Source organism: Dromaius novaehollandiae, chromosome 4 (assembly GCF_036370855.1).
Source record: "Dromaius novaehollandiae isolate bDroNov1 chromosome 4, bDroNov1.hap1, whole genome shotgun sequence".
Lineage (NCBI taxonomy): Eukaryota > Metazoa > Chordata > Aves > Casuariiformes > Dromaiidae > Dromaius > Dromaius novaehollandiae.
Genome location: NC_088101.1, coordinates 56,058,616 through 56,073,624, shown reverse-complemented (window position 1 = coordinate 56,073,624; position 15,009 = coordinate 56,058,616). Strand labels below are relative to the sequence as shown.

General features: G+C 35.6%; 1 protein-coding gene across 7 annotated transcripts in view; it reads left to right on the top strand.

Moving 5' to 3' along the window:
* Window positions 1-15,009, top strand: part of TUSC3 (tumor suppressor candidate 3) — a 144,802-nt gene that overhangs the window by 101,639 nt on the left and 28,154 nt on the right. For 5 of the 7 annotated variants that reach the window (XR_010389061.1, XR_010389060.1, XR_010389058.1 and 2 more), the window contains exon 7: window positions 12,984-13,127. Coding sequence is in view for 3 of the 7 variants with exons in the window: in XM_064511114.1 (XP_064367184.1) it covers window positions 12,984-13,115 (132 nt within the window). In the remaining 4 variants the exon portion in view is untranslated. The remainder of the gene's footprint in view (window positions 1-12,983; window positions 13,128-15,009) is intronic. The other 2 variants (XM_026105379.2, XM_064511113.1) reach the window with 1 other exon arrangement.

The following is a 15,009-nucleotide window of genomic DNA, read 5'->3' as shown; positions in this document are numbered from 1 at the left end:
CTGCAGCCTTCCTTTCATTAGAATTACTAATTTGGGACTCACCTTTGTCTAGCTGTAATGAAATGTGTTATCTCTGAGATCTTTTGCCCTGGTTTTTTAAGTTGATTCAAAATTTGCTAAGGGCAGATGAGCATCACAATTGCAAAAATTTAATTTCCTTAGGCAGCTAGGCTGAACAGTGTCATTTAAATCTCCCAAAGTTACCAGAATGCTATTTCAGAGATGCTGGAAATCTTAACTTCATTGCTAAAGTCTCTCACATGGGTAGTCTGTGTGTTAATGCCCATTCAGGGAAAAGACATTTGTTGTGTGCCAATCTTCCAGGTAACTTGGGAATCAAGTGTCACAGGAGTAGCAACATTTTATTCCTAATGACAGCACAGTTTCTATTTATTTTAAAATTAAACTCGGCCTACAAAGTGATGATTCATTGAAGGTTTGCTCTATTTTCTTTCTTGTTACTATTCAGTAGTTAATAAATGTGGGAGAATTCTCTCATTGAAATAAATTCTTATTCAGCAACCTGTCTAAGCCTCTGTATAGCTGAGCAGAGTGTTCACAGTTTCTGCCTTTGTGGGATTACCTCTACTAACTAATTCCTTGATAGCACTTTTAAATACCTTAAGTATGTAAAGTGATGCAGTATACCTATAAAAGCTGTCTAGGGGCAATCAAAGCAGCAGCATCAACTGGGATTTGTATACAGTTTTAGGTGATGTCAGCTGCCCTTTCCAACCAGCTCGTCTGCAAAACCAGGCAGCGTCTATCCACCTTTGCTCTAGGGTTGGGAACCCAGATTGTATTCTGCTGCTTTGTGCCAGATGGACTTTGTGAAAGCCAGCCAGCACAGTCTGTTTCAGCCAGCCAGTCCTGCGAAAACTGGCTGCTCTCTCGGTACTGTGTTTTGGTTTTGGGCAACAGTGAGCACAGCAGTGCACTCAGGCATGAGAGATGTAACTCATATTCATTTAATAACTGTGAGTGTACCAGGGATTCTGTATAGGATTCTGTCATGCGTATATGTAGGATACACATTTTTTTAAAAATCAACCTTAAATATTTCTGAAATAGGGTAAAAATTATCAGCCTTTTAGCAGTAGCTATTACACTCTCCCATCAAAAGTGGCTGTTACGTTTTATGGTCATGTTTAGTAATTCAGAATCTCAACACCTATGTTAAGTTTTGTACAAAGGATGCTGAGAATGTTTTCACGCACAGAGTCCTATTTGCAGGGTCCAATGCTGATTTTCTAGATAACCCACTGTATTTTACAGTGCAACCAGCTGAGCAAAATCACTAAGAGTGCATAATCACTCCCTGGAGTAGTTGCTCTGTTTATTCCTCACCATTTTGCTTGTGCCTCAGCTACAAACAATAATATGCAATAATGATTCAGCAGGTCTCACACAGTGTGAATTATTAGAGTTACCTCTTTTCCGTAGGTATGAGATCAGTCATTGGCACGTTCCTTGCAGTTTGTTGATCCTGGTCTTGTTGACCTGCAACTGAGCTGGATTGGATTTTGGGTAGAGGAGCGACATTACCTAGACAGATTACTTGAGAGCAACATAATAAATCCAATTTTCATCAGTGTGAATCGTATTAAACCAAAAAAGCAGCTCTGTAGTTTTGTCTGTATCTACAATAGTGGTAATTTTGTTTATATTGCACGTACCTGCTTTTATAATCATTCCCTTGTGTGTGCCTGCATATGTTTTAAGACTGTTCTGGAGTTTTAGTGGACTTTTTTCCTACCTGAATGAGCTGAGTTTTCTGCTCAGTAAATACACCTCACATTCTGTGAGAAGTGGACTGCTTGACATTCTGTTGGTTTTTATTTGAGTTGGAGATGTACACAGAGCTACTAACTGTCTGAACAAAAGTGTTAATTTCTCTAGGCTAGAGCTAAACTAAAACATTCCAGTTCTGATGTTAAATAGAATGAGGACCTCTGAAAAAAATACTGCTTCAAATAGCTGGCTGCGCATTTCTTGCTATAGTCATACAGGGTCTTCATTTTGCCAGAAATACAAATTAAATGACTCAGGATTTCTGTTAGTAGTAAGTGAGTTTAGATTTATTTTGTGTTTAATACTACATTAAATTTTGAAGCAGTTAAGCATCATTTGCCTTTTTGTAACTGAATATCTACAATAAAACAAATTGCCTTATTAAATGCTTGGACATTTTCCTAACTTTTTGAAATTAATATGTGATTGGAATAGCCAAAGGTTCGTGAGTTATTCAGTGAATGAACGGGAGTCAAGATATTATGTATGTCTCTAGTTTTTAAGATATTGCTTCATATATTTAGCTATTTGGTTTTGGTATTGTTTAAACACATTACCCACAGTTTCTGCCCTGTCCAAAAGAAGAGTTTAAAGTAATTTTGGTAAATCATGTCCATACACTGCATTGATAGCCATTCTTGCTCATGTGAATGATTTAGGCCCAAGACAGCATCATCTCAGGTTTTTCACTTCAGTGACCATGACAAGGGCTTTTGAGAGCTGACTGCTACAATGAAAACAGGCTACTGTACATATACTATCCCTAGCAGATAACAATATCTTTTATGATTGAAAGAATATAATGAAATATATTAAGATTCTGTTTTCAGATTTTCAAAGACCTGCCTAGGCTGATAACTGCATATGATTAATCTAATTTTCTAGTCTCCTGTTGGGTTCTGAAGCAAGTTAAAATACTGATCTGCATGTCTGAACTGACCTGATAGTAGGAACAATCCTACTATCTAATAATAAAATAAGCATAAAAGGTGAGCATGCTCCAAGTGAAACTATGCCTTTCTTAGAAAACATAATGTTAAAACAAACAGCTGTAATAAAAGGAGGCTGAAAGCTAGGTTTCTTTGAGCCGTGATAAGATTCTGTTCTTTATCTTGCTGGGCAGGGTGTTGTTCTTGAAGTGTTACATAGTTCACATGAAAAAAAGAATTCTGGAGAGATATGCATACGATCATGAAAACATATAACCAAACATTAATATACCTTAGTGTTTGGCCTCAAAGTGTATGCTTTACTGAGTGTAGAGTTAGTACTCTAGTAACATGCTTCATCTCTCTTTGCATGCCCACTTACAGTGATAAAGCACATAAATGGTAATCTAAGAGAATGTTTTGGAAATTTTGTTTTTTAGACATTTAAATAACTGCTGAAAATCGTGCTAGTCTTGGACATTAATTTAAAATGTATAAAAATCTGATGTGAAAAAGAATATTGTGGGGGGGTTGGCTAGATTAAGAGAAAAGAACAAAATTATTGTATTTAGTGTATATTCTTGGCAAAATTGCTGGACTTTAATTGAAACAGGCCATTCTGAAGGCTTAGTCATAATTAAGTAGTCTGTAGCCTTGCATAATGTTCTTATTTTTTATGAATTTCACCCTGAATGTTAATGTAGGAAAGGAAGACAAATTAGGTGTTTTACTCTATTGGTGTAGAGCTTATAACTTTCTCTTTTTTGGGGTTAGTTAACTAGCATGTTGCTTCACCTCTTTTTATGTGTATTAGTTTGAGTTTGGCCTGCTCCCCCTTCCAGGAGATAGTCCCCATCTAGAGATTACTTCAACACACAATCCAAATTCAGCTTACTGTTAAGAAGGATAATTAATATCAAAAGTGTCTTTAGTTGGGTGATCCCAAGTTGTAGACCTGCATCACCTTAAATGTGAATTGTTAAAGGCATAGTCTGCCTACCTTTCTCTTACTTTTTGCACATCAGAAGCAAATGTTGTAGTGTTATTATTTACTGGGGCTGAAGCTTTGCTAAAGAGGACTGAACGGATGGACACACACACACACGCACGCGCACACTCGCGTGTTTTCTCTCTCTCGCTCTCTCTCTGTCGATGCCGTGTATTGGATCAGGATTAACATGGCATTAAAAAAGGAAAACTGTGGATGGGGGAAACCTAATGAGCAAAAAAACTTGATAAAGCACAAGATAAGCTGAAGTGTTGCAGAGAATGGAATGTCGAGATTCAGTTTTTTGATGAATATCTAGTTTATTCATCAAATCTGAAAAACCATACTGAGATATTTGAAGCTTCCTTGTTCTTCTCCTGTAAATATAACAAATTTGACAACTCTGAGCAGAAAACTTAGAATTAGTTTTGGTTTTAGGCATTTTTTAGAGGTTTACAAAGTTAAGACAATAATGAGAGATGTGAGAAAAACACCATGTGAATTTATGGATAACATCAATCTTACAGTCTTACAATGCAGTATATTAGAAGTTGAATAGATGCACAAGGGAGTGAGTAATTAAAGAATGTAGATTTTCTTTGAATAAAAATCCCAGCCTTTAAAACAACTTTTTAAATATGTTGTGGGAAAATCACCTCAGTAAATATATTCAATGTGACGTAGAACCTTTAGCTCTGTAGACAATGACAAAAGGCATTTCTCTCAAAGAAACAGTATAAACTATGCTGTGGGAGGAGAAAAAAGGGCTGCAGTGGAGAGGTGAGTAGGATAATTTCATAACGTGTTACGTTTGTTCTGTTATTTCTCCTTCTTCCCTCCCCCCATTCCTTGCAGGTCTAGAAAATAGACTGAAAGTCTTATAGCTTCAAAGAGTATTTGCTTAAAATGAGTTGCCAATATATTGTGTTTTTGTGTTGCTGATTTAGTTAGAACTGAGGAAGGTGAAATTACAGAAAGCTCCTACAGAAAGAGCTCTTTAGTCTTCAGAGAAAAAGATGAGGGACAGAGATTGGAGTAAAAATAAGTTTTGATACGTAAAAAACATTTTTAAGTTGTTGAAAGAAGAATTTAACTATTATCCTTTTGCATTTTACAAGAGTATAAAGCCTTGGAAACTTTAGTGTCATTTACATGAACTTGTTGATAGTGTTCTCCCACCCTTTCTCTCAAAGAATAGGGTCTTAGACCATGAGCGGTCAAAAGCAGTGTTGAACAGAATCTGGTCCAGAACAAACATCTGGTGAAAAGTAGGGCTAGGTTGGTGATAAAACCTAAAGTAGACAGGACATGTAATCAGGAATTCTGTTTTTATATCCACCTGGATACATTTACAAAGTATCCGGAAGCACTTTTTCCTTCTCCTTTTCATAAGGTCAACAAGCAGTTTCAGAGTTGGGCAGCTAGTTAGTCCTTGCCTCCATTTATACTTTAACCATTTCATTTTCCTATGTATCTAAACTATCAAAGAAAAAAAGAAATGGTAAAGAGAAGCCAAATCCCATGAACTTTGGGTCCCAGAGGAGCGCTCCTTCCCAATTTGCTAGGGCCAAAGTAGTGGGTTCTGAGACCCTAGAGTGCCTCCCGGCCCAGCCCCATAGAGCCAAGCTGCCGCAGTTCCCTGTCCCCAGGCCCAGCCAAGAAGGAGCCTGAGCTGGTACTGCAAAGATGTAGGTACACGCAACACTAACACGGCTGGCCCCACAAATCAGCAGAGAGCAGTGCCTCAACCAGCAGCCATATAAACACAGTCTTCTCATACACGTGAACAACACAGACAGCCTAATCTTGCTCCTTCTGTTGGGCTGATCAAGATAGAAACTTGCCAGCAGTCTCTTGCACACACGCACACACACCCCCCTCCATGCACACTTGGTCTGTCAGTGGCTGGCCCGCAGTTCACAGTCCCTTCAGCTGCTGGCCTCCAGACCTAGGGGGCCCCATCACCCATGGCCCCTATCTCTAGTTGTTGGCATCTAGACATGTTGTCCTACTCATCAGCTAGTCCAGCTTGAAGTCCACTGGCAGGCACACACAGAGAGAATAGATGAATAGTCAGGAATAAGAGTCTAATATTAAAGAAGATAGGACAGACTGCAGTGATCAGGTACAGGGCTGAGACAAGTGTACTGACCAGCAGCCTGCTTACACTGGACTAACCCCTTCTGTCCCTCCTTCTCTCCATTTTTCCATGCTTATTCTTCCTCTATCCACCTTGTTCCTTCCTTTCCTCTGCAATTTTCTCCTCCCAAATAAGCAAACAGCCCCTAATTATATTTTTCCCATTAGCCCCAATTTTGCTGCATCCATAATCAAATCTGGTATTTTTGAAAAGGTAACATCTTGGCCTTACATGGTGTTATTGATACTGTTACCAAGGTACCACCAGTCTTGCAAGATTTGAATTCCCCGAAGGCTGTGAAGGCTCCCTCTGGTTATTTGTGGAAATCAGCCCTCTCTCATGTAACTTCATCTTAACCATCTGTGAAATCCAACCATTCCTCACAGCACAATCACTAATTATTGTCAGCTTCTAACTCTGTTATTTGTTACATCCAACAGTTCCTCACATTGTATCCAGTAGTTCCTCAGGGTTTGTTCAGTTAGCTAAATCTGAACATCTGCTTGCATACCTTAATAGACACTAATTGCCCAATTATTTAAGCCAAGAAATTCCAGACACTATATAATCAACAAATACGGTTGCTGACAAATGTAATGTACTCTTTTGTAGCTTATTCTGTTTTGTATGTTTAGTTCTTAAAAAAAAAAGATGCTCTGTGCCCTAAGTGAATTAACTTCTTAATTTTCAAATAAGTGAGCTATAAGCTAAATAGAATAGATCAAATAATGAAATATATTTAGAAAAGGATAGTATGAAACGAAAAATACACACCTTGGCTATTCCAGTACTCTGTTTTTTGATTCAGATATTTTTGGTCTCAAATATGCTTTTAGGCATGTGTCATGTCTTGTAAAGTCAGGACAAGTTATTTCTCAGTTATCCATAATGATAATATTTCATGAAATAGCTTTTCATAGTATGCTATTACAAAATCAAACTCAGTTTAATTAATTCCCTCCACCCTGGCATCCTTCATTCACAGACTCTTACAAAAATAAACATTGTGGTGTTTGTTTTAGGAAGGAGTATTGGGGCACCTGAAAAACATGATCGTGTTTCAATTTTGATGTGGACTGCTCCAGAAGTTAATTCTATTGCCTTAAGAATTAAAATACAACTCACAAGGCTTTATTTCCAATTACTTTGTTTCTATTTTATTTACATTACATAATAGGAAAGAAGGAAAGAGCAGAGATTGCATTTAATGCAAGTGTCTTTCTGAACCATGACAACTCTCACTCTTGAATGGAAATCACAAGCATATGCGGTATTTAGGGAGATTTAAAAATATGTTACATAGTTGTTATCCTTGACTGTCATAGCAAGGGATTATTTATATGTGCCATCTGCGGTTCAATAGCACTAAATATTTAATGAGTTTAGGAATAGTAGATAAATATTTAACAATGCTTGTAGAAATTTACATGCTTTGAACAATTGTTTGTCTCTGCCAAACAGAATGGCCCGATGTGGGGACGTGATTATTTTGGTTAGCAATTCAAATGGCCTCTGTGCAGTCAGACCCAAGGTAGTAGAACGTTAAAGCTGGAAAGGGAGCAGTTGTTCAAAATGTCACTCACTTGCATTTCTGTTCCACTATTAGTCCTGCCAGCGTAGCATTTGCGTTTGCACCACTTGTGGTAAATGTGTGTCTGCACAGCTCTTCTGCCTAAATCATGGCTGCATCTGTTCTGATGGGCTCTGGCTTTGCATCTTATGTGGTCCTCTCTCTCGATGCTTCTGAAATTAAAGAGAAATACTGGGTTTATCCATGTATCCATTTATTTAAAGTATTTGCATAAAGCATTTGCAGCCAGATGTACTTCACAGAGCTTCCAGATGTTAAATGGTTTCAGTGTCAAGAAGCAGAGAAGATAGCAAAGCCAGAAACCTTACTTCTCAGTCATTTAATAGTTTATAGTCTCAAGTAAAATTTCACAAGAATGTTATGCCTTGTATGTAGGCAGTTTAGCAATCTTCTTACAGAAGGAAAGAAGTGTGAAATAATGACATCTCACTGAAAATATGTGATCACATCCTTTATTTCAATTATCTGGATATATATTCAAGAGCTTTACCTGATTAAAAGCTGTTGTGGAACCAGAAAAAGTATGGAGAAAACTGACTGAGAACTGTTCGAAAGTCAATTTGTCAAAATTAAAATCCTTTTAAAAATTACTGTCTTTAATTGTACTCTATTTTAGGTAAATATGAGCCCCAGGTGACCATGCATTTCAAAATTTGAATCATCAATGGCCATTGCAGTATATAAATATGCTGTGTGTGGGTTCATATGCATAAATATATATCCATTCAAATAAAATGTGTGTCTTGAGTGGCCTTACAATGTCGTCATGTGCCTGCAGGCTAAGACACAAGAAAATTGCCACACAGCTATCGCTATTCTGTCTTCAAGTAAAGCTATTTGCCATCATTTTTACATGAGCTAATTATCTTCTGTATTCTAAAAACTTCTACTCTGCTTGCTTCTTGTCTGTTGTTTAGAACATATGTCTCTAAGTTTAGTTGCAAAAAAAAGCCTTGTAATGCCTTTCACCAAGTGAAGATCTATTTTTCATTAGAAGTGGGGTGAAGTACTTTCATAAGTTGAGGTGATTCTCATTATATCATTGAATGGAAGTTTTTTTGGTTAACCTTTGTCAGTGGAAGGCTCTCCTTGACTTCTTCACTGCTGTTCCTCTGACTGACCTGCAACTTCTGTGGAGAAAACACCCTGTCACTTTGAATATTCTGGGAATAATGTCTTGGAAAGCTTTTTGAGAAGTGTCGTGATCACCCAAAGTTAGGTTTATTACTAGGTAAATTTTAGGAATAATCTGCCTAAACAGATTTGTAATAATGGAACAAAGAAACTAAAAGATAAATGAATTTTTTTTAAAAAAGGCAATACTAGACAGTGAACATCTATCTTGTTTAACATTTCACCTGGCGTCCATCTCTCTCTCTCTCAAGTTTACCTGAACTCTGTCTCAAATAAAGATAGCTGCTCACTTTGCCTTTATCCATTCCTGTCTCCTCTTTGGAGAAAGAGCAGCAGGCGACAGTTGTCTCTTACTAGCTTTTTATATACATATATCTCCAGAATTAAATCAAAGAACTTCCATCTTCCTTGAAAGCAAGGCTATGCCATTAGCAACTCACATTAAAAACTATATAGACGTAACATTATATCCCTTGAGATGCTTAGCCCAAAATTCATATTCATCGGGTATTTTTCAAATTACAGTCTCTGATTTAGGTCTTCTAGCCAGGTTTTGTTCGTTTTAGGTTTGGGGTTGTTTGTTTAGGTTGGTTCAGGTTTCAGCATTTGCAAATAAATTGTTTCTAGTCCATGCTGTTTTTCTTTCATGACTGAGTATCGAGTTCTAGTTAGGATTGTATCTGTCACCTGATTAATAGCAGTAATAAGATCTTTATGGTTTCTTTGGCTTCTTAAAGACTTATCTTTTCAGGGGCTGGACTTCAGCTGGTCCAGCCAGCTGATAATGCCCTTCATACCTTGAAAACTTCTCAAACAGCTCCTGGAAAAGCTTCAAGTTAAAAAATGCTGAGGAAAACATACACATATAGCATCATGCAATAAAGTTTATTACTTTGGGGATTTAATGAACAGACAGGTGATGATTCCTGATTGAGAATGTTTTTCCAACAGCCATGTCCTTGTTACATCGTTGTACTGCCAATCCTGCTAGTACATTGCTTCAAATGATCCATACCGCTGCTATAACATACCAAAATGTGTCTTCTCAGGTAGACAAGACTTAAACTTTTTAGATTGGATTATGTTTAGAAATAAAATCATTGAAAATCAAATTAGTTTTTATATGCCTATTCTTTGTGGCATTTTAACTGGGCCTCAAGTACTATACTGTTTTGCATTGTAAATACTGTGTATGTATACCACTTTGAAGTGTGTTAACCTGTAGAGAATTCTCAGCATCCTGAGATTGAGATTTTTTCAGTCAATTTGTCAAGTGTGAATAACTAATGAAAAGTCAAGCTTAAAATTTTCTGTGTTGAGAGCGTACTTGCTGGCATTTTTAAAAAGATCATTAATGTACAGGTTTGGCAGCTAGGTACACATGAAACTGTCCTGTCTCATTAACTAAATATTTTATAGTTACTTGATATTCCCAGTTGAAACAAGAAGCCACACAAAATAACTTGAGTGATACTTTTTAACAAAGTTACTATGCTGGGTGACTGAGACTAGCTCCTAAAATGAGATTCCTCCCCAGTGGGGGAAAGAATTGTGTCTTCAGAAGTAGTAGTATAAAATTTACATTTTTGGAGGGTAAGAATCTGCCTCCTGGGAAGAAAGCTAGACAGTTTTAACAGTGAACTATCACAAGGAAGGGAAGGATTTCTGTATATATTATGTGTGTGTGTATACAAATACTTTGGATTTGGTTTAATGTATGGTGTTATGGTGATTTAAATTACTACCAGATACAGAAAGAGAAAAATAATTTATTTTAACAAAGTGTATAATTGAGGCTAAAACAGGAGATGTCAAATTGCTTTTATAAGGAAAGATCAATTCATATTATTCAGATACTTTTGAAAATCAATTTTTAATTGCTTTGATAGATATGGGACAATTTAAAGGATATCAGCAAAAATAGCTTCTCTCATCTAAGTGTTCTATAAATATAGAAGGCATTTAGAGTCTCAGTGGTCATGTGGCAACCAGTCAGTTTTATTAGACTGTGATAAAAACATTGTCTCTTCAAGATAGAATTTATTTCTTTAGTTCCCATTGTACTTTTTTGATGCAATTTAGCATGTCATAGTGAAAGGCTGGTAGTAGTAAAGTACATATACATATATGTATTTTGTAACCAAATAATGTTACTAGACCCTGTTATACTTTTCTTTTAAAATGCCCATTTTTTTCTGAGTTCCAAAGAATTGAAGATATGAAGTGCATGAATACATAAAAATTTATTCCCTTCTTCACTGTGCTTACTAGAACCCAAAATGGTTTATATATTTTTGCCAAATTGCAGTTTAAATTATTTATGAGTAGTTCACGTTATATTAATAAATACAGTATATATTGTAATTATTACAAGCCTTATACCAGAAGATGATATGATTGTAACTAAATGCATGCTTGGATTCAGATCCTGCAAATGCACATATATATATATACACATATATATATGTATGCATATGTTACACATACATTTTTATATATATATACATACACATACTTTTATATCTATATATGTATTGCTTTAGCTTCATGGGAGATAATGACGGAAGGTCACTATTCGCTTGACTGTGGTCACAAGTGAGAAGTCCACTGGAGAGGACCTTTCTTGGACCATTGTTTAATCACCATGCTGTGAAAAATGACAGGGTAAACAGCCTTAATTTATCTGATATTTGGTTACAAAGGTCAAGATCAGGTTGACTGAGTTAATGTTCTTACAAGAATATTTGTATTTCCAGCGGAGATGTGTTCTTCTAGTGACAGTTTTATATGCCAGGAGTAATGCAGAGAGGTCCTTTATAACACTTGGCACAGGAGAGCAAAGAATGGTGATTAAGAATCAATCAATTAAGTAGCATTTTAACTTCATCATTAACTTGTCTTAATGTGAAATATTTCTATTTCCTTCATTATATTACTCTATTTTGCCTTGGTGAGATTTACAGGGGGCCCTGACAAGCAGTCAAGAAATACAGATCGGATTGTTGTCATATATTATTGAAATGAGACTATCTTTGAGATCAGTGATTTTTATCTTGTTAAAGAAAAAAGGATGGTTTCTTTGAGAGATGGAATCATTTAGACACATGAAGTTCTTGCCTGATTTAGCTTTGAACTGGTTATTTGAATGAACATAATATAATTGAATTTTGAAAACAGTAGGTAGCCATCCACTGAATAAAAACTATTTCATCATATCTTATGAACTACATGTTTTGACAGTACATCAACCAGATTTTAACCAGCATGAATCAAGGCATTCTTCTGTATGCTGAGACATCAGAATATTTCAAATCTGAATTGTTCTGAATCTTGACAAAGGTGGTATTCAGGCAGAACTATGGAGAATAAAATTAATAAAAGCAAAAGGTATGGGTTAAAACAAACAAACAAAACCCTGAAACCAAGAGGAGAACAAAAAAGTTTCCCTTTTCTTTCCCTTGTTTGGAGCGAGCATTTTTCTGTACATTTTAGTGGGGTGAAAATTGCATCTATGCATCAGAATAATGAGAAAAAAGATATCTATATATAGATGGATAGATATGGATATACACACACACACTACTTTGAAAACATGGATATGTTTAATTTTACATATAATTAATGCAGTAGTGGAGGAGATAAAAATCTCCCTCATTTTGTACATATTAACAGCCCTTCAAATTTTTGCTTTCTTTTTTGATACAATAGCTAGTTAAAAAAAGACCTTCTAACAATTTCTGAATAATATGCTATGTGTTCTTAATAAATGTACAAAATGAGCCCATTAACAGTAATTATTTGAAAAAAAACATTGTCTTTGTTGGATTGGCATTTAGTATTTGCAGCTAGCATTGCATTTTTTCTGACCCCGTATAAACAAGACCTCTTATTTATGAGTTAGGAATTTTTATGGACATACCTGTACCTTCATGGAGAAGAAAGGTGGAATAGACTTTGTATGAAGAAACTTCACTCAATTTGAATCAGACAAAAATAGACTGACTTTTTAAAGGCAACATTGCGGGGTTCAATTTTAACTTCTGTGAAAACCATGCTAAGGCACATCCTTGATTTCATCACTTCCCTTCTCAAAAATGTATCTACTAAGCAAACAAATATATGTTCTTTACTACACGTTAGTAGTAGTGTGAAAATGAGTCTAACATAACATAATTGTATATGAAATACATTCTGTATATATGTGCCTTGCCTAAATATGCGCTGCTTTTAACATTCCTTTTTACTAAATATGTGTACATAAACTCTGCTGTTCAGCTGTGGCTGTTGCTGCTATATGCATTTCCGTGCAAAACAGGTTTTATTTAGATTCACACACATCTGGTTGTGCCATTTTCAGTGGATATTTTTGTCCTAAAGAGAATTGGTTTTTATTTTCTTTTTATTTTACAGAGTTACATACACGGAAGCAGTCAGGCTCAGTTTGTTGCAGAGTCGCATATTATTCTTCTACTGAGTATCCTTCAAAAAGTGCTGAATAAAAAAACGCAAGTTGAGGCTTGCTCTGACAGTGCATATCATTGACATTTTGAGCAGGTATTGCATTTTGCCTTACTTACTATATGATTAAATAAATACTTGGTGTTGTTGCTATTTACTGGCAAGGAAAACTGGCACAGCTTTTCACTAATATGCACTTTGTTATCTCCTGTGTTATTATGATGTCTGGTTACTACTCTTAAGGTTTTTCCTTTCACTGTTATCTTTTTCAGTAGCAGAAAGTAATTTAGTAATTTTCTCCTCATTTTCACTATTAAGTTAAAGTGATAAGCCAGAGATTATTTTATTTCTTTTAACTTTCAAGGGAGCATACTAGTTTTCTACACAGGAATTTGCCAGTTATGTATGAAGATGATGTGTCCTCCAGTAGTCTTTGTGTTTTCCTTTTTTTTTTTTTTTTTTTTTTTTTTTTTTTGCAACTAATCTAAACAGATCATCTCTTGTTACTGTAACAGTAAATAACCTAGTCCCATTTGTTCTGGTAAGTCTTTTGGTAGAAAGATTCTTACTGATTCAGAGCAAGTTAAATTATTTTTTGTGAATATGTCTTAATAATCTGTAAATATACTCAAGTACTTTCTGATTCCATTAAGCCCTGCTTCTAATCAGCTATGTTCATTGAGTGAAAACTGCAGTCACCATTAACCACGATTAATGCACAATCATTTCATCACAGTTACCTTCCTCTAAGGAGAATAGAGGAAAAAATAACTTTTCCCAAGCTATGAAGTAATAGCCAAATCTGAGTTCAGTGATCATAGCTACTGCCTTATCCTCTCCCTGAAGGCACATTGACTTAGATCCTGCCCTTCCTCTGTCTTCCCAGCTACCTCTGTCTTTGGCATTTACTATCCAAAGAGAACACCATGATATACACTGATCTGTTTTATCTTTTTCCCTCACTCCATTCAGTTACATGACATCAATTTGCTACCTGCTAAACCTCATTTGTTCAGTAGATAGCCACAGCAAATTTAATTGCAAAGTTATGATCATATTTTTCAGAGTAAATGTAGTATCCCCTAATGAATTCCCTAGTTTTTAGATCATACTCTGATTAACATTGTGTCAAAATGAGATTGTAGCAGTTGAAGATTTGGAAGCGCATTTATTTATTCATAATTTCTAAATTCATACTTTCTAAATGTGGGCTCCTTTTCTTGGGAAGAGAGAGTTAAAGGTAAATAGCTTTACTTGAAAATTGCAAAGACAAAACTCACTGATTATTAATTTGATACTTTTTTTTAAGTGTGCAGAGACAGCTATTATATTTTAAAAGGAAAAGATCTTGTATAATAAACAGTATGCATCGTATTGGTGTCATCTTTATGCTTTTTAATATAGCCACATTTTTTAATGTTTTTTGCTTTTCCCAAATTGCCCACAATTTAAAGAAATCTGTTATCTAAAACAAATCCTGTTGGCTGCTTGAGAATGGGAGTTAAATTTAAGAAAACCAAAACTTTTGTTTACAGCCTATTTTGCATGTCTGACTCAGGCATGAAAGTGGTATCTTTTTGTTGGCAGAAATTGTCTTTAAAGTGGGAGGCTGACTAACTATATTAAAGTAGCTGCCGGAAAGAATACTTTCAGTGAGACTGTTCATTGCCACTTGCAAAAAAAATTCTTCAAGGTTTCATTTCACGGCTCAATAGTATTGAGCTGAGGTTTTGGACACAAATTTCACAAGTGACATGAGGTCTTGACAGATTTTAACAGTTATACATGAAAGAATTAATACTTCTTTATCCTTTTAATGCTAGTAGTAATTATTAGCTGCTTCATTGCTTCTTTATTATATTTCTATTCAGAAAATGTAGATATAAAATGTAGGAATTAGTAAAAAAGTATGCCAGATTGATAAACAGTAGCATATTCACTTTATCCCCTAAAGCTTGAGACACTGCATTTTAAAGCA